General features: G+C 37.6%; 1 protein-coding gene across 1 annotated transcript in view; it reads left to right on the forward strand.

The window, feature by feature from the left end:
• LOC138704736 (uncharacterized) overlaps positions 1-21,957 on the forward strand; it is a 317,647-nt gene that overhangs the window by 163,175 nt on the left and 132,515 nt on the right. Inside the window, exon 3 of the mRNA XM_069832904.1 lies at positions 9,229-9,616. Within this exon, the coding sequence (XP_069689005.1) occupies positions 9,238-9,616 (379 nt within the window). The 5' untranslated portion in view covers positions 9,229-9,237. The remainder of the gene's footprint in view (positions 1-9,228; positions 9,617-21,957) is intronic.

Consider the following 21,957-nt stretch of genomic DNA (forward strand, 5'->3'; position numbering starts at 1 on the left):
CACACACACATTCTCCTTTCCCTCAATCCGAAGGCAAACAACAGGCGAGAGAACAGACAGGCAGAAATAGTTTATTTATGATTAGCGCGGCAATACAAGTATGCTGAGAATCTATGTGACAACTCCATCTTCACTTGTCTTCTGACGTCGGAAAGGAAAGTGACGAATTCAGTTTTATTGGCTCATCCAAGCGGCTAGCGGATAGAAATAAGTTCAAAAATAGAAGTTGCGTAACTGCCAGAAGTCGGTTCTTTACTTGCGAATACCGACATAAAAGCAAAATAAAAATTGAAGACATCAGTGTAAATGGGCCCAACACTTCTATTTTTTAATACCATGCATAGCGTGATCTTGAATTCGATAAATCGGCTGGTATCACCGGGTAGGCAGGCGGAAGCATACTCGCAACGAGAACTCAGTAATCCTGATCCCCCTTTTCTCTGCAAACCCTTCTCATTCACTAATCGAGAGAACCACACGAGCGACAACGATTCTAATACCCGCGTCCTATCTCTAGTACTGATTATAAAACATGAAAAATTGTGTCAACTTACGCAGTATTGGAGATGGCACTACACGATATCGGGATTAAAACATTTAAGCGCACAACCATTTGCGGTGGGGATAACAGTGAATGGACTCAAATTCGAGGTCGAACGCACTCGAGCGTTACGTTCTCGTTAATTTAAACCTACGATGATAGTTTAAGCTATTAGACAGAAGTCTATATGCACAACGTCGGACTCGTAATTACAATATCCATAGCCAGTATATATTTATTTTAAATCTATAGAGACTAGATGTAACACGCACAAGGTCCATTTGTATACCGCAAATTTGAATGGAGCAATGGAAATCGAATTGATATTCCATTGACGAAAAACCGTCGGTGACTTAAGTACATAATATACAGTTCGGATATTTCACTGTTATCCCGTTGCTTGCTGTAGAAATATAATATGTAGTACAGTTTCGAGAATGCCAGTCGGTAAAGTCCGCCTTAGCGTCGTGCAAAACAGGCGCTATGTTCAGTTCAAGTTTATTGAGTATGAAATTCGATTTTCGCCAATGATCGTTCTGCAGAAGGAGGTCTCTCATGTTTGTTCCGTCTTGTTACAAAAAATATTTGTTGTTCTCCATTCCCATCCCTTCACATTTTAACAGCTTAAGGATTTAGCACAGATCTTGCGATTAGTTTTTCATGTGAAATGGGACGAAGTTTGTAATGTCTTGGTTGCCTCTCTCATGTTCGAACATTGCAGGACACTAGTCCTACTATTAAGGCTCAAAATTGTTTAATTTTTGTGTGAAACCCATCCTAAGAGGCCACTAAACTGCGCTTTCTTTCAAGTGTAGGGTAAAGGTTGGTATTATTGTGATAGTTCTCTTTGAGAATTTATTACAATTTTACTGAGCGAGAGAAGGATCGGTTTTGTGCAGAAACTTGTCCATGGACATTCTCTTAATGCGTTGACGCAAAACACCGATCTTCCTCTCCCTCAGTAAAATTGTAATAAATTCTCAAAAAGAAGTATTACAATATTGTTCATATTACAACATTACCAAACTTTACCCTATATTGCTATGATCCGTATCGAGATATCGATAAACTTGACATTTATTCAAATGCATATCGATGGTGTTGAACAGCAACCTGTATGTCAAAATATTCAATCTTACAGAACAATGAAAAAAAAAAAACATTTGATAACGAACAAATATGTGACATAAGAAGGTACTTAAATATCTTCTTGTAAAGTTTATATCCATATCTTGACTTGACATGTGTTTCAAGAAGATTCGGTAAGACTTTTTATAGGAATCAAGTTAAATCTCATTTTGTTAAATTTTTTGACAAACGAGGTTGCTGTTCATCACCACCGAATACGGCCACCGGCTAGCTCAGTCGGATAAGGCGCTTGCCTGCCGATCCGGAGTTGCGCTCGGGAGCGGGTTCGATTCCCGCTTGGACTGATTACTTGGTTGGATTTTCTCCGAGGTTTTCCCCAATCGTAAGGCGAATGTCAGGTAATCTATGGCGAATCCTCGGCCTCATCTTACCAAATACCATCTCGCTATCATCAATATCATCGACGCTAAATAACCTCGTAGTTGATACAGCGTCGTTAAATAACCAACTAAAAAAGCCATCGCTGTAGTCCTACTCTGTTGGTACACCCACATCTACAGTACATGTTACCGATTTCCACCATGCGTGTGATTTTAAGAAGTGTCTATTTCTAAAGTGGAATGTTTAAGTGGGCACATATTCAGGAAAAATTTTCGTTACAATTTCTGTAATACTTTACGCACATCTTGCTTTTTAGCAACATGCAACATATCTTTATCGGAAAAATAAATCAAGTTTGAATACCATCGCATGTATTACATTAAAGATATTACTAGCGGCTTGAGCAGTGAATACTGCATTCATTTTCTTATACTGGTTATGATATCCACTCTAGTTCAAATTATTCGTTTTATGTTTACGCTAAAATGATTCTCATCACGCGGTGACCTACCATTATTTGAAATCCCACAGCCACCAAACTTTAAACGTTCCACGCAGTTGCAGGGTTTCCATTGCCACCTTTTTTACTTTCTTTCCGTCTTTTTTTTTTTTTTTTTTTTTTTTTTATTTAAGTAATTCTAAACCCTAAGTTCGCTTTATAATATGTGAACTGTATTGGAAGGTACAATGATTGGGTTTGGATCATGGTCACCGAGTTCTCTGACCTTTATCTTTCCCATCATTATTTCTGGGAAACCTATAAGAAAGGGTTCACAAAGAAATTTCTACCCATTATAAGATCTAAAATGAAATATTAGGAAGGAGTTAGAATCAATTTCCAACTATGAACTGTGTCGTGCGAAGGTCAGCTTTTACGAAGGTAGGCTAAGCGTAAAAGGTCAATATATGTAAACATATTTGTCGGTTAAATACATGCTATGTTTGCTCTATTAGCTGAGCTTACACAGTCAGCGTTCTCGGGGAGTGGCTTGACCTAATAGCCCAGCGGGAACTGTTGGCTGCAGGACAGCAAGGAACTGACTACCCTGTATGTATCAGGTTTTAAAGTGTTTGCACTTTCCACTGCATAAAATATGTCACTATATTATCTAGTGGTATCAAAGCGCGAATTTTAGGGCATAACATATATACTCGTACACTTTCGACCATCTTTTAACCTTAGTCTATTAAGGGAGAAGATGGGTGAAATTTTGCTCATTTTTCAAGAAAATCCCATTTTATGTTTTTGTAACAAAAAATCAGTGACATTTTATTTATATCGTCGGTTTACAAGCAAAACACATTAAGTAAAAAAAAAATTACTTCTGAGAAAAAGGCGTATATAATGTACCTACACAATGTATGTGTACAAAATTAGAATTGAAAAATGAAATACACATAAAAGATAAAAAACTTACTAACAATAATATTCTGAGTATTCAGTTTTGTCAACAACTATCAAACGCCTTTTTCTCAGAAGTAATATTTTTGTTTTGTTTGTAAATCGACGATATATTTTCCACATAAACTATTAAACTAATACTAACGAAACGTGGGGTCATTATCAGGCCTACTAATAACAAGAGTACGCTGTATACAAGAAATGAAGTCTCTTACTACTTACTTACTTGCTTACTTACAAATGATTCTTAAAGAAGCCAGAAGGTTCATTGCCGCCCTCACATAAGCCCGCCATCGGTGCCTATCCTGAGCAAATTAATCCAGTCTTTACCATCTTATCCCACCTCCCTTAAATTCATTTTTATATTATCCTCCCATCTACATCTCGGCCTCCCCAAAGGTCTTTTCCCCCTCCAACCTTCTAACTAACACTCTATACACATTTCTGGATTCGCCCATACGTGCTATATGCCCTGCCCATTTCAAACGTCTGGATTTAATGTTCCTAATTATGTCAGGTGAAGAATACAATGCGTGCAGTTCTGCGTTGTATAACTTTCTCCATTCTCCTGCAACTTCATCCCTCATCCCCAAATATTCCCTAAGCACCTTATTCTCAAACACCCTTAAACTCTGTTCCTCTCTCAAAGTGAGAGTTCAAGTTTCACAACCATACAGAATAACCTGTAATATAACTGTTTTATAAATTCTAACTTTCAGCTTTTTTTAGAGCAGACTGGATGACAAAAGCTTCTCAACCGAATAATAATAGGCATTTCCCACATTCTTTGTGCGTTTAATTTCCTCGTCATTTATATTTACTGTTGCTCCAAAAAATGAAGTCTCTAGGATTGAGTCCTTCGCACACAACAGCAGATCTCTTCGCTCCCGTGTACCACGCCACTGAAGATGTCTACCGGAGTAGTGGACGAAACGTCTGGTTGCATTGCATTACTAACAGACCATGGCCCTCTAGCCCGGACAATACCAATCCTAATGACGCCGGCCGTGAAAGTCTACATTCTAAAATGAAGTCTCTAACTTAAAAATGTAGAAAATAGCAATTCCATCCATTTCAACCCTTAAGACATTTTCTTCTGGCAAATTCATACTATAATCGACCTCATTCTACGTCAAATTGAAGTGTTATGTTATTAATAGGCTTCGTATTCCAGCTACCTAAAGACTGAAGTTAAAGACATATTGGGTATATAGTACGCCGAAAACAGATGATGCAACGGATAAGGATATAAACAAACACATTGTCGCTGCGTGTTCATGGAGTACAGTCAACTTCCGACATTCTGAAGCTATAGTAGTAAACACATGCTTGATCCGTGATGTTCATTTTCGTCGTGATCTTTGCAGTGAATAGACCTAATAACGTGCATTCGTAAGTTATGGAACTTGAACATACGCGGATGTCACTTGAAATGATTATATATCGCAAGAAATTCTTTCAATAGCACATGACGTTATTGGTGCATGATGTAGTACAATATATTCCTATTGTCTGATATTTTTTCGTGTTTCATTAGGATACTGCATGTACTTTTCTAGAAATTCCCTAAAATGGAGATTATTTGATTTTTTAATTGGGATGTTGGCATTGAACATCATGGTAGGCTACACAAATCCATGCCAAACGTCGAGTTAATATCTTCATAATTTTGATACTTTTATGGTACTGGCTCTTTTTTATTACGTTCAACACACTTTCTGTGCCTTTTGGTATTTCAGTGTCTTTCAGTACACTGTTTTTGTCACTTGTACGTTTATTTTACATAGTTTATATGTAATGTTGTCTATATTGACAGTAAAAATATCAGTTGAAATATCCTCAACTATGCCCCGCAATATTATACGCTCTACAATTAACCTTCTATCAGCCACAAAGATGTAGTTATTTAAATAGCCCTAATACGACTAATACTACTATCTTGCTCAGGACAGGGACTAATGGCGGGCTTATGTGAGGGCGGCAATGAACCTCCGGGTTCCTTAAAAGCCAGTAAGTAAGTACGACTAGTAAGGGCAATGATCGATAAGGCTACTCACTATGACTGCGTCTCGATTTTCACTTTCTATAGGAAGAGGGCAGAGGATGCGTAACTATTTTGTATACGAACGTACCTGTATCTGCGCTGTGACGTCATATACTTTGAATCGGGCAACTTCATTCCAGTTTATAGGTAGCTGGAATACGGAGCCTAGTTATTAAACAACACGCACTCGCTTATATGAAATCCCGATATCATGACGATACCACATTACTGGAGTATCATCATTCAGTTAGATCAGGCATGCCAAAACCCTGCACATTGTGCATCTGTCTCTGTGCGATGTGCACTTTCTATTCCCCTACCTGGAGGGAGTGAATCGCCTTGGAGGGAGCGCGACAGGGCTATACAGTACCTGCAGAGCATATCAGCGTTAGTTTCAGTAACACAGTTTCAGTACGGGTGTTGATATGGCTGTGTCTGTAAATGAGTTATGATAAATAAAGTGAGGAGTTCACAGATATCGAAGAAGAGAAATTATGAATCATATAACATCAAATTTTTCATCTCACGTCACTATATTAATTTAATATACTTACATTAATAAATCTTTAAACCTGACATAAAGAGAATATCGTCGCTTCACAGCTTGTGAACAACACTTTTAATTTCTTTCAGTAACGCTCCCAATTTGTAGATACGTGCTATAAACGTTTTCCAAATAAACTATATGTGAATTTAAATTCTAAGCTTATATTTATATCATTTATTAATATTAAAATTAATTTATATTGACATACAGCAAGGAAGTGATTTCAGTGTAAAAACTTCACAATGTCCTACTGCATGTAATTAATTGGGAGTATAATATTTTCTTCAACATTTGTGTATCAATGACCTCAATAAATAATAATGCTTGGCGAACAATGAAAGAATAGGGCCTATTACTTTAAAATAATTAGTACCTACTACGTAAAATTAAATACTAGTTGGTTTCTTGTTGTTTCGAAATTACTACAATATTCGTTTTCTTCAAATACTATATAAAAATCATATTAATAAATTATGCTCTACAAGCCACTACTTTGTGAAGTATAACTGAGTACGCCTAAAGTTTCCTGTATTACAATTATCAAATACAGACACTGATAATAACTGTGTTTTTTTTTCCTTCTGATGAGTGTGTTTATAATGTCCAAATGCCTATTTAATCCAACCCTAGAAGCCCAGAATAGATTATTGTACATCCCTCCAACTAAGAACTGATAAGAACAAAGCTTGTATGATGCAGTCCGCACAGACCGGCGATCCGCGCACATAACTGCACATTTAGGGCCGTATTCATAGACATTCTTAGTGCGGGCTTCCGGTGGATGATCAGCGAACTAACGTTTTTCGTATTCATAATCTATATATGATATGAATTCTGTACAAGTAATCAGTCGATAGACGGGGCTAGTTTAGCACGCTCTTAGCGCGGGCTAGAGAAATGTCTATGAATAGCACCCTTAGAGTCTGATTTCTGGCATGCCTGAGTTAGATTTAGATTGAGATTGAGGAAACCAAAAATTGGTTTTAAAATAAACCCCAGCAAAAGTATAAAAAGTACTAGACAGATAAAGAGCATTCCTTAATTCAATAAGGAAATAGAAACAAACCTTTTAAATCAGAGTAATTTAAGGTGAGGTGAAGGCCCTCAAACTTCAGGCTGTATTAGGAAACGAGTATGGCCTGCCAGCTATTACGCATAGTGTACCCGGAACGTTAAGCCCGTGAGAGATACAATCAGCATGCATCCCTCCTCATCGTGAATATTCCACAAGATAAACCCAACGCATCGCGGGCGACTGCAGCTCCCCCACTCTACACAATTTCGCGTACAAATTTATATCGACTCGGATCCGCTCAAAGATAGCCTAGTACAAAAGGGCATAAAGTATCGCAACAAGCAAGACATGCCCCGGCAGGTCATGAGACCACCGCGATCCGTCCATTGTTCGCTGAATCCGTTCACGACTACGTGAATCGAATCAGCCGACTGCACCGTGACTCAATGTCTTCTTATTCTTCTTCTCACTTGCTATAAGCTTCAGGCTTGCTCCTTTCAATGACGTGTCCTTCCATGTAAATTTTGAACGTCTACCGTGTCCAGTCTCTTTTCTTTTTGCCTCACTAGTCTGTGTCTTCTATACCGAAGACGTCATTCAATTTACCACCACCAACTACATGGCATAAGTTTCTTAGATCCTATAATGATCATGAATACCGAAATGGAGATTGACGGTGAAATAATAGATCTAAACGGGGGAACTCCGAGAAAAATCCTCAGAAATCTTGGTTTCTTCTTCTTTTCCTTAAGGCTGGTTCACAATAAACCGGGAACGGAAACAACAACGAGAACGAAAACGGAAATAATATTATTATTTTATTTTAGTAGGTTATTTTACGACGCTTTATCAACATCTTAGGTTATTTAGCGTCTGAATGAGATGAAGGTGATAATGCCGGTGAAATGAGTCCGGGGTCCAGCACCGAAAGTTACCCAGCATTTGCTCATATTGGGTTGAGGGAAAACCCCGGAAAAAAACTCAACCATGTAACTTGTCCTGACCGGGAATCGAACCCGGGCCACCTGGTTTCGCGGCCAGACGCGCTAACCGAAATAATGTTAAAATAAATGTATTTAAATGGGAGCATTCAATATTAACTATTGTGAATGCTCATATTTAAATACATTTATTTTAACATTATTTCCGTTCTCGATCTCGTTGTCGTTTTCATTCCCGGTTTAACCTCTCCCTTTTAGGTGCATTTACACGACCCAAACCACCCGGTCGTTACAGGGATGCGACCTGTCGGGAGAGGAATTAATCTATGGATCACATACATACTTTTTTGATCACACAAGGACATGGAGGGCCTCCCCGGATGAGGGATCAGCTCAATGCCAGGGCCACCTCCGATACAACACAAACATTTAACACATTACACATCATTCACTCACACATGAAAGGATTCAGGGAAGGATCGCCGTCCATGGCCGGACTTTCAAGAGGTACAATCCCGGCATTTGCCTGGAAATAACTGAGGAAACCATGAAAAACCTCTGTTAGGATTGGCGGCCCCTGAGATCGAACCCCGGATCTCCCGAATGCAAGGTCAGCCCTCTACCACGCCGCTAGCCCGCTCGGTAATCTTGGTTTGTTCCACCACAAATTCGATTTCACCATTACTGGGAATCCAATCAGGGTCCGCAGTCACGAGAATCCAATGTTCTACCAAATGAGTTAGCAAGACAGCGTTGCTGGTCATTACTGTCAAAATGTGTGATGACTGAGCTATTTATGCTTTTTTGGTGTCGTAACTTCAGAGTTAGTCTCGCGCCATAGCGTCGTGGTCTTAGGCGTCATGCCTTGGATTCGCGTTAGGGATTGAACGCTAGTTCGATTCCTAACGGGGGGAAATTGTTTCTGATGAAATTTCACCCTATGTGGAACCGGTGCTCACTCAGCATCATGATGAATTTTGGGAGCTACAGTAAATAGCAAAATCCAGTTCCGCAATCGTGCTAACCACACGTTTCTCTCGTATTTACTGGATGATCTTTCACCTCTGTGAACTAGGCTAGCAATCGGCTTGGCCCTATAATGGGTTGTCGCTCACATAACTAACTTTTATGTTCAGCAACTGAATATTTTGTTGGCAATGTTTGCTTTATTCACAATTTCATCCACAGCCTACAGTTTATTTACTTAGGTCTACATCTGAACTTTCTTTTTTACATATGATTCAATATCCAACTGTTTTTGCTTGCAGACACACACCATGGGCACGACGCTGAGAACACTGAGGATCCTGTGCTTTGCAATGCTTGTGATCAACTGTGCGAGAGCCGAGGACGGCGCCGAATCTACAAACGGCGTCCCTGAGCAGTCGGCGCCGTCGGCGAGTGGACCCAGTGGTCCCAGCGGTCTGGGCTTCACGGGGCCCTCTGGTGTGGAGGAGTGCGACCCGGATATGATAGGCTTTGAGCTGGTCACAGGCTTCGTCTATTCGGCGCCGTCCGATCTGCTGGACTCGCTGCCGGGGACGCTGATGCTCACAGACTGCCTGGAGGCGTGTCAGGGCAACGACTCGTGCCAATCTGTCAACTACGAGACTGGCCTCTGCGTCCTCTTCAGCTCCAACGCCGACAGCTACCCAGGTGAGTGAAAGCTAGACATCGGAATCTTAGCCACTATCTTTGAAGTTAAGCGAGTACGGAGTTTGTGCAATGAGCCAAATGACTTGACGAAGAGTAGTAGCACGTGTTGCTGTACGATGAAAACAGACTACTCCCGCATTAAGGAAAACACACATCAAGGACACCGAATACGGATATAAAAGAATTATTTCAAGAGTAGGGCTGTGTTGTGTATTACAAAAGAATAAACACAGTCTTTGCTATAAACTTTTAACCTAAAATGTTATTGTTTCACAGGCACTACTCTTAATGAAACTTTTAAGCCCATCTTACAACAATTTTTTATCTAAAATTTTAACTTAAAGTGTTACTGTATCAGAGATACTACACTTAACATGTTTAAACTTATAATACAATAATCTTACATGTAGAACTTTAACTTAAAATGTTACTGTATCAGAGGCACTAGTCTTAACACGTTTAAACCTATAATACAATAATCTTTTATGTGACATTTAACTTAAAATGTTATGTTTCATAGTTATCGCTCATAATGCAGTGTTTAAGCCCATATTACGATAATCCTTGATATAAACCTTTAACTGACTATATCATTGTTTCATATGCACAGCTCTTAATGCAATGTTTAAGCCCATATTACGGTAGTCTTTGTTGTAAATGTTTAGCTGAAAACACCGGTACAACTGTAATACAGGTACTGCCCAGAATGAAATGTTTAAGCATATATTACAATAATCTTTGATGTAATATTTAACTTAAAATATTGGTACTACTATAACACAGGTACAGATGTACTTTCCAAAAAAATTGTCCTGAACTTTGTTGACAAGAATCTTGGCATGCACCATCATTTCATACAGATCTCTGCTAAATTCGTCTGAATTACTAGTTGAAGGTAGATCGTCAGATTCACTTCTATCAATTTCATATGGTTTATATGTTTTTTTTTTAATTACAGTGCTGCTGTAAATACTATTTTTAGAACAGATTATGTCAGTCTTACATAAACACAAAATTATATCGCCACTTACACAGATATAACTTACTGGCTTCCGAATTCCTCTACCTACTTTCGTACATTTGTTAATTACAGTGCTGTACTATACCACTGCAAAAGTTTTAGCTGTTGCTACTCTAGATGCTTCAGAATTTGATCTTAATAAGAATCAGAGGCCGTAGGAAATAATGATAACTTAAAGAAAAGATTTAAATGAAACTTTATCCTACCTACAGCTAAAAATGACTGAGAAAGAAACGAAATTGATTTATTTGGGCTTTCACAAATGATTAAATATACCTGACGAAAACAGATCATCCTCCGTAAACTACTGTTTGCAGTACTTTCCACAGGATGCGAGGTTCGCAATTTTAAATCCCAACAAAGGCGATCGATGGGTTTAATAGCGATAAAACTTTTTCTTAAGTTTACAGGATAAAGATCCTGTCTTGTCAAGGCAAAAATTACCGACAGCATCAAAACTCAATTCTGGAGGTAGCACATTGGGCTATATATCAATGAAAACCTCTTAAAATGCGTGAAATAATCATTTAGGAATTAAACAAAAACTGATGACAAAGAAAAAGGAAATGATGAGGAACTGAATTAAATTAATACGCAAAAACTGTCTCACAGGCGTTTTGTGCGCAATAAATATAACAAGACCTCCCTGATATCAAACATAATTCCCTTTACTAAGCCACGACCGTCCCCAGCTTGTCGATAAAATCGCCTATGCAAGTGATTTCAGCCGTGGTATTCCCATATGGCATATGCAATACCCTCATTTCACCATTATCAACTATAATCTTCATTATCACTGCCACAAGAGAAATTGCCTCATATTTCCTCCTGGTATAGTAGAACCTCAGGGACGCAATAGAGATTTTATGCCTAACCACATAAACTGAATACACATTGAAGAGAACAGAATTGAAAAAAGAAAATGGGTGTTACTAGCTACAGTCCGGATTTACGTGTAGTATAGCTGTCAGATTTTAACAGCTTATTCCTTGGATATAATATAACAAAAAAATTCTAATAACACATTAGTTCCAAATGAATAGACTACTTTTCTCAGAAAAATATAATTTTCCCCTAAAGTTTAGACTGTTTTACAAGATAAGCAGGCTACTATCTCAACGATTCTGATTTTACTGCTACCATTAGACAAATTGATAAGGAATTATTTATCCCTTTGCAGTTTTTCAATAAAATTGATGGTTTTCTTGCAAATTAAATAAAAATACTCTGGGCAGAAGGAGATATCGGATGGCAGACGAAATTAAAACATATGGATCGCATGCGGAGACTAAGAGGAAGGCAAAAAATAGGAAGATTGTAGAATGCTAGATTTGTAGTGAAATATCAGCTCTTGGACAGAAAACTATGAATGAATGAATTAAAACATATTTCGTTATTTCCTGCCGTTAGGAAGTTTGGCAACCCTACTGCAGTGACAAAGGGACGAAATGCTGTTATTCAGACCTGAGTTCGTAGGCCTATGTGTAATCGTAGACAGCCGGTGATGCGCTGTTGTCAAACTACTTAAACTTTCAGCCTAATTTTCCAAATAACTGTGTACAAAATTACAAAGCTCAATCTTTTTAAATCTATTTTAATGTAGTCTATTGACCACTTCAATCTGCACAATTATACCATTTACACTCTAAATGTATTGCCTGTAACAATCTAGCAAATATGTAACATTTTATATTCCTAAAAACTTCATCTTTGTATAGAGAATGACAAGGATTTGGATGTGCACATGCATGTTATATGTGGATAGAAAAAAATGCATACACATTTATTTCCCCTATTTGCACAATAAAATGTATGCATTTATTGATTTATAAGGCGTTCTTGTATTATCCATTCTTAATATAATAATTTAATGGAATTTATATGATTATTTCAACAACAAAGACAGGAACAGAATAGACAAAGATGAAGATGTAGATGAAGATAAACTTAGAAAGAGATGTCAGAGAAGGTGACGCATCTGTTTATTAGCCTTCTAGTAGACGTCTTGTGAAAGTTTAATAAAGCTAACTTTTGAGTTAAAATAGAAGGGAAGAAGTTATTCAACTCTCGACTTGAAGATGATATTGTACGCCTAGCGTTATCTGCAAGAAGACTGGAAATGACTCTCCAGAAGCACACATACCAATTTAGGTAAACCTATATCGAACTAAATTCATAATATTTAATAACCACAATATAATGAAGAAAAAACTTAACATGCACAAGAATATAGGGCCTCAATGTCTCGGATAAATTATATCCTTCATAAACAATACTCATAAAGAGAATACACGAATAGCAGCAGTTTGGAAAATATTCTGGAACACAGATTTTATATTCACAGACGTAACATAAAATTTCAACGTTAAGAAGGTCGTTACAAGCAGTTCTATTCTGTCCGCCTTCTTATATGAGTACAAACATGATCAAAGAAAGCGATATAAGTTACGCTACGAATATATCAACGCAAAATGAAGACAATTTTATTTGGAATATCCCATTACCAGATATGTTAAGGAAGCCAGGAGGAAATCAGCAATAGAATAAAGATCAAGAGCGGTGCTGGCTGGGACAGAAATCTGAAATGAAAATACACTGGAAATGATACGTGATCAGATCAAAATAATCATATCATCGTCACGCCTTAAGCGTTTCCACCTGTAGTGTCTGGAAGTCCACCCAACGGGAAGTCGTCCTATACTTGTTTACCGACTGGTTTCTAATTTATTTAAAAATTAACGTAAATTCTAAAAGTATTCATTCTACTTATGTGAGATACATAGTTTTCTCAGTTAATCACTTCTTCATTTTACTTAACTATAGTTATTTCGTTTCTGATTGATTCGTTTTTTATATATAATTTTGTGTAACTTACTACACTTCGAAGGAATGTCCTTCCTTAACTTCTCGTATTTTTAAAAACGGTAAACCTACAAACTAACAGCATAAAATCCGAAAACAGATACATACAAATTTGAGAAAAAAAAAAGAAAATATGATACACAGAGAAACTGAAGAAAAACTTAGACGACTAATGGTCAACAATAGTGAAATATCGTGAAGAATGGAATTATATGTCATATATCCGGAATATCTGTTTGGAAATAATAATAATAATAATAATAATAATAATAATAATAATAATAACTTGTCTTTAGCGATATCGTTTTCTTGTAATTTTCTTTAACTTCAGCCATAGTTTTATCCGTTCATTTGAAACCCGCTAAGGTAAAATAAATCTATCATTACTATGTACACATGTACATATATTTCCGTGCAGGAATTCTGCGTTATCATATGATGAAGAATGGGTGGAGCGAAGAAAAATTCTCTCCGACACCGGGATTCGAACCCGGGTTTTCAGCTCTACGTGCTGACGCTCTATCCACTAAGCCACACCGGATTCCAATTCCGATGCCGGTTTGAACCCTCTCAGTGGAACTAAGAGGTGAGCTTAAACTGAGAGGATTCAATCCGGCATCGGAACTGGAATCAGGTGTGGCCTAGTGGATAGAGCGTCAGCACGTAGAGCTGAAAACCCGGGTTCGAATCCCGGTGTCAGAGAGAATTTTTCTCCGCTCCACCGATCCTTCATCATAAAATAAATCTAATTTGGTAGCTTCCTGCATTTTCTATATCTTGTGGAATTCAAGTTACAGAACCAAAAGAAATGCTGACGGGTTTTTAGCTCTACGTGCAGACGCTCTATCCACTAAGCCACACCGGATTCCAATTCCGATGCCGGATTGAATCCTCTCAGTGGAACTCGGAGGTGGAGCTTAAACTGAGAGGATTCAATCCGGCATCCTCTCAGTGGAACACAGAGATGGAGCTTAAACTGAGAGGATTCAATCCGGCATCGGAATTGGAATCCGGTGTGGCTTAGTGGATAGAGCGTCAGCACGTAGAGCTGAAAACTCGGGTTCGAATCCCGGTGCCGGAGAGAATTTTTCTCCGCTCCACCGATCCTTCATCATAAAATAAATATAATTTCGTAGCTTCCTGCATTTTCTATATCTTGTGGAATTCAAGTTACAGAACCAAAAGAAATGCTGACATGGATGTAGGCCTACAATAGTAGACAGTCTCTTGCAGTAGCTTTCTCAAATTATCTTTCAATAATATCGTCAACGGTTAGTTTAAATTTAGGTGTTTTGTACATCATTCTTTGCTTACAGCCAAGTTTCCTATAACAAAGTATTCAAATTACTTGCATAGGGTCGCCACCGGGAGCAACGACTCCAGAAATTGCGTGTGCATTCCAGGTAATTAGATAAATTACATATAACACTTCTTTTCTGCCTTCCTAGTAATTATGCAGTGTTAAGCGATAGATCTCTGTAACCACATACGTCACTGCACAATCTTGAGAGTCTACTGAACGCTACTAAAGTTCATTACAGGGATTCTCCAGTTGTTACTGGTCATTACACGCTACAGTGGCCATGTTGCTGTAAGGCTCCATACCGTGTTTGTTTCTAATAGCTAAGCGAGTTCTTCAAACATCGTTTACAATTGCCATTACGTCGACCGAGGTGGTGAGGTTATTCTCCGATGCGTCATCAAATCTAGTTTCGGTTTCGGGTACACCAGTATGGAACAGCTGTTATGTAACGCTTCCCTCTCCCTTTTCCATGATGGTTATTTGTGGACTTGGGGCGTTTTGGTCAGCCAATTCCCATGTTAAATTGTTGCGGCTTTGTATTTTATAGGCGTCATCGTGTTGAGGTTATGAAAACGAATATGACAAGAAAAATTCAATTACAACAACAGCAGTACCAGCACTCGGAATTTTAAATATCTCGCCGCGAACATTTTTTTGTTACTAGGTTAATTAATGGAATATTAAACAGCAAAGGAGTGACAGGGTAATGGCAACCGAATAATCAAATTAATTTTTAAAACTATCAAATTTTATTTTTATAAATCGATTCTGATTTTACAGCGCAGCCAAAGGGACGATGATATATTGGAAACTTTAATATTTCAGCTACATTCAAAATGCATCTGTAAACATAATCATAATGTTTAACGTAAATATTAATATAACAAAGAAAACATTCAGAATAAGAAACGTATACATAAATAACAACCAATTATAAAGAATAGTTCTGTGTAGTCCACCGTCTCCTGGAACCTGAAATTCCAAGCGTTTCGAACTACAGGCAGATTTCATCTGCAGGCTTGTTGGTTCACATTACACCTACAAAACATTTCTTTTCCGTTTTCTTTCCATTCCATATCTGTAACTTAGACCTAAGTTTTTAGAGTTTTAAAAGAGTATATACACAATTTACGTTCCGCACTCGTCCAGTTACGTAACCTTTCCATTCATTATTCTGCTAGAGCAATTTTTGTGGATATGTACGGGAAATGAATAGACATGTTCTGACGGTGTGCATACCCAAATGAACCTCTTCCGTTCCGCTCATTGATTTTTCCTTCTCTCCGCGATCGAGATGAGATATTATCTTTATCTTTAAAATTGTCCAACTTTAATAGTTGTATTTTTACTTTACTTCGTTTTCATTAGGGAATCGAAGGGCTAACAACCCATCACAGTAAAAAAAACAGCTTGTTACGAATCCATACAATAAACTCTCACTTTGAGAGAGGAAGAGAGATTAAGGGTGTTTGAGAATAAGGTTCTTAGGAAAATATTTGGGGCTAAGCGGGATGAAGTTACAGGAGAATGGAGAAAGTTACATAAAACAGAACTGCACGCATTGTATTCTTCACCTGACATAATTAGGGACATTAAATCCATACGTTTGCGATGGGCAGGGCATTTAACATGTATGGGCGAATCTAGAAATGCATATAGAGTGTTAGTTTGGAGACCGGAGGAGAAAAGATCTTTGGGGAGGCCGAGACGTAGATGGGAGGATAATATTAAAATGGATTTGAGGGAGGTGGGATATGATGATAGACTCTGGATTAATCTTGCACAGAATAGGGACCGATGGCGGGCTTATATAAGGGCGGCAATGAATCTGTGGGTTCCTTAAAAGCCATTTGTAAGTAAGTATGGGAATCGAACATAGTAAACACAGTGATAATACTTCCAAAGAAATCTGCGTTTTCAACGTTCTTCCTCATTCAAAATAAAAGCGTACATCATTGAATTTATTGTAGGCAACATTTGAAAAAAGTAATAGTCAACTTCTGTTGAATATACACTAAAGCAGTGATGTCAACTGATGCCCATTGGAGCAAGCGCGCGCTTTAGAGCCCAGGAGAGCCTGAGCGCTTTACAGCGGAAAGGAAAGACACAGACGAAAGAGATAGTATAAGCCGCTTGATCGAGCTATATACAGGGATGGCCAGCACTGATTCGATGGATAAAGGGAAGAGAACTTATTAAAACTGTATCCATGTTAATTTTTAGATTTGTCTGAGAAGTATAACTGCATTATAAGAATGTAAGTTTTAATTTTAATGTTCATTTTCAAAGTTTGCTTTTTTATTCAAAAGGAATATTTTCTCAACTTTTTTACAGAAAAGTGAAATTTTCAGATATGTTTGTTTAGTACCCTTACAGGTACTACAATAATGTTTTCGTAAATCTAATATATCGTAAATACGTATTACTGAAGATAGTGTATTAAAATGTTTGAAAATATTCGCATGAAAAATGTTTGTAAGGAAATGAATTAACAAAGCAAATACTGTTACATCACAAACAAAAGATATATGCCTATGTGTTGGTAAAACGTCAGCTCTATAGCTTCAGCAGATTTCGAGATAATTTAATATTCTGATAACAGAAAGTTGCGCACCAATATCACCTGAAAGCATAATGCGATAAGAGTTTTGTTATGTAATATTAGTTACAGTTAAAACATATACCTAGACAACTTTGCTTTGTACTATAATATTGTTTTGATTACTTTTATAAGGCTAAAGATACCATCAATATCAATTTCAACTTATCATGTCATATTCAGTGTCTTTCTTTGGTATAACGCTTTCTTTATGAATGATGTGTTTAATTCATTTAGTACAGTATAGTTGTAGTTATTATGGAATTTGTGTGAATATTCCTTCTTTACTCTTTATTATGTTATTAACGTTTAAAACACAACTGCAATATTAGGCTAAGAAATAGGTGTTAGTACTTTTGTTTTACAGACAACATAGAAAATAACAAACAGAAAGAAGCCATATAAAATAACGACATAAAATTTCACGTTCCGTTTGAAGTTTGTGCACCACTGTTTTCTTAATCCAATAGGCTGCTTATTCCTCCTAGCATACCTAGCGCTTAATGCCCGCGCACGACGTCAAGGTCAGAAAAATGCGCTTGCTTTGACATCACTGCACTAAAGACTGAGCTATAGTGAGAACACAATATCATACAGTAGGACTACGGATAGGGAGGGAGAGTGATACAATGTCGTCATTTAATGGCTCTGACATGGAACGGATAAGGAAGGGAGAAGTAGTGCGAATCATCTACTCAGTTAGGCTACTCCAAATACCTGAGCCTTTAAATATATATAAAACTCTATACAGTATTTTCTTTGCTGAAGAAAAATTCGAGAGTCTCTCTCTCAGAGAATGTATATATTGGATTTCGGTATAGCAAACACATATGGCGCAAGCTGGCAAGGAGCTGTTACGCAAGTCTCAAGTACTTCTGTGGAAACTAGTTTTATCTCGAGGAAGGTATTTGAGTTGTAACTGGATGCGATGCACGTTATGATCAATAACCATCCACCGCATGGTTGGTCAGGACTAATGCGATCGCACAGAACGAGGTCAGTACGATCTATGAAGTGGAGTAATAACGCCTGATTTAACGCCTACCCTACTTCTTGGGAGAAGTGCTCAGGAACGGTTTGTCACATTATGTGCTGTCTTTAACTTCGCGGTAATGATCATTCCAACAGATGTTCTAAAGCTCATCTGGACACGAACTCAGGACACTCAATTGGTAGGCAGCTTGGTTAGTCCCAGATCCGTTTTAAAAGATAAAGCGAAAAGAAAAATACATTTTCAACGCCAACAGTCGAATCCGTGACCTCTCGTCACACTATCCCCACTACTCCACAGACTGAACTAACTTAATCTGTACTTCATAACGAAAAATACTGTATACACAAATTACATAGTCCCGCGCCGTGGCGTTGTGGTCTAAGGCATCCTGCCTAGGACTCGCGTTACTTAATGCACGCTGGTTCGAGTCCTCATGGGGGAAGAAATTTTCTCATGAAATTTCGGCCAGTGTATGGGACCGGTGACCACCCAGCACCGTGATGCACTTGGGGAGCTACGATAAGTAGCGAAATCCGGTTGCGGAAGCCAACTATAACGGGGATCATCATGCTAACCACACGATACCTCCATCCTGTTTGGATGATCGTCCACCTCTGCTTCGGCATGTGGGCGTGAGGCCAGCAGCCGGCTGGTCTGTCTGGGCTCTTCATGGGTTGTAGCGCCACGGATTAAAACACAAATTACATACATACATACATACATACATACATACATACATACATACATACATACATACATACATACATACATACATACATTTTGCCAAAAAAAAATGCGAAATCCGGTTTGGCAAAATGTAACAGTAATTGAAATTAGAAATAATACTAACAATGATGGTAACCTGAACTAGAAGAAGTACAATTAGGCAACACTTGTATCTATAAGAATTTCAAGATCTCAATTAAAATTGAAAATATCTTGTTCTCATGTCATAAATTATGTAACTAATTACTGTAATATTTTATGTAAAGCATGTAGTATTACTCCAATGTAATGGAGCATGCTGATATACAAAAAAAAAAGAAAAAAAATACATACAAACATACATACATACAACAATACATACATACATACATACATACATACATACATACATACATACATACATACATACATACATACATACATACATACATACATACATACTTGAGCAATGCGTTACAGCCACGGCACTGGATGTGAATTAAATCTATGACATGAATATTAATTAGTGTGTTGTTAATCTAATCTTCCATAGTGTATTGTTCGTTAGGCCTCGCGTCGACACCAGGTCATGGTAGCCACAAAGTTGTAGCCCTCTAGTATAGGAAAGAGAAAAACAATGTATGTATGTATGTATGTATGTACGTGTACGTGTGTATGTATGTATGTATCTATGTATGTATGTATGTGCATGCATCTGAAGTCTGACTAGTGTAACATGTAGCTAGTCGGCAATGGAGGGGGAAAGGAACCGGCCACCCTACCCCATCATCTCCTGGCCTAGTTGCCTCATAGTTGATTCCTCGTTGGTATCACTTGTGAGGTTCAGACCCATCTTCGGACAGTTGACTAAACAACAACTGTTATATCACATTAGATGAATAGTTGGTAAAACACCAAGAACAAGAAAAAGTTTCGAGAATTATTTTCTTAGGGAAACACAGTAGAAGAAAATTACAGACTCCGGTTCTGTTTCTGGATAAGCTGGATTAGTTCTTCGACATACAACATAATTCTATGAATTATACTTGTCGAGAGTAAGAAGTGATGACAATGACCATAAAAATTAATATGATAACAATCATAGAAACGGTCTTTCGTAAATATTCCATTTTGCAAGACAGCTTGAAATTCCTTGAGATGTGCGCTTTCCGACCACTAAAAAAAACCTACTTCTGGGAAAAGGCGCATCGTTCGAATGAAAGGAAGTACACTACAAACTTAATACAAACTCTGGTGACCATTATTGCTCGTTCAGACACTATAATTCAAGTCTTATGTCAGAGGCTACTGTGTGCAATGCACAGAACTATTTTCAAGGTAAATGAGAAGAAATGTCATTGGCTTCCATTATTTTTAAGCCACAACAAAGTTTATGATCTATTAAAAAATAATTGCTTTAAAATAACGACAAAAAAGAATTGACAACGGCACTGACTCTTAGGGCGTCTCTCTGGAATCATAAAAGAAAATATAAGTTCAATACGTACTTCACGCATCTGGAATTGTAATTCACCGTGAGAGAGTTCTTTGGTTTGTTTTGCTTTGCATTAATTTTTAAATCAACAACTTCCAAGAATTTATGCGATCTGAACACAGTCTTCCACATTTTTAAACTGCCTCAAGAGAAAAGAAATTCTGTTCTATTCCAAGAAAGACATTAATGAAATTACAAATAGTCATTTTATTTGCTGTGCAAACGAATACCTCGGCAGTGTCCCGAAGCAGTGGGAGACACAATATATCTTTTGCATTGCTATCTGGCATCTGTTCAAACACAATAGTAAATTACAGTATTTCTATTAATTTATTCTTTTTTAAATTAACGATGTCCTTGAGATTAAATACTAGTTTCAGGTAGGACAAAATGGACAGTTTTTATACACTTCGTTTGTGCACTTTAATTAGTCTAAAGAACGTACATAACTTACATTGCAGTTAATTAAGTCGCAGTCAGACTGACAAAAATGGGAGGAATTTATAAATAATTGCATAATAGAAAAGTTTGTCCATGTGAAATATAACTACAGACTGGAAGTAGAGAATGGATGATGACACACTGCGAGAAGATTCGAAAGCACGTTAGTCTATAATATTGAAGAACTTTCCAGAATTGTGTAAAACAATTATCTTCGATTATCTCTCCTCCTCCTCTTCTTCTTCTTCTTCCTCCTTCTCCTCTCTTCCTCCTATTATTATTTCCCTACAGCTTCTTGTTCTTTATCACTTCTCTCTTTATCCACATCAACTTTATCATCGACACTATAGTCGCGACGCTGTTATTCCCGGCTTGACTCCTCCTCTTTGCTTACGTCTTAGGAAGTCAAGGCTCTATAAAGTCTAGGTAGATAGTATCGTTCGCCATTTTTGTTCTTTCGTTGCCGAGCTACCAGACGAGGGATCTATTTGCCACACCGTTAAACATTATCATGTTGCAGCTCCTATGATAATAAATCAAACGCACTGTAATTCAGCAAATAATTGAGCGGCAAATAACATCCTCATGTGCTTTCTGCGAATTCCAACGAAAGAGCTAAAATGCGGGCGATTATATTAAGTATTTATCGAGCCTTAGGAAATGCTTAACATCTTCATCAGCGAATCACAAGACGCACACGTTTAAATGTAGCCAACCTGCAACGTGATTGGCTGCCGGAAATTAGAGAAACGGGACTATACATCAAAGATTTTTCTTCCTTTTTAAATGTTGAACAAAATATTGTTTCCAATTTACTTCTTCTCTCTGAATTTATTATTTGTATTTCTTATGGTGTGGTAGAGAAGGCTTGATGGTTTTAACTCCACCACAAGAAATAAATAAATAAAATATCTCCCACAT

This window comes from Periplaneta americana, chromosome 8 (assembly GCF_040183065.1).
Source record: "Periplaneta americana isolate PAMFEO1 chromosome 8, P.americana_PAMFEO1_priV1, whole genome shotgun sequence".
Taxonomy (NCBI): Eukaryota; Metazoa; Arthropoda; class Insecta; order Blattodea; family Blattidae; genus Periplaneta; species Periplaneta americana.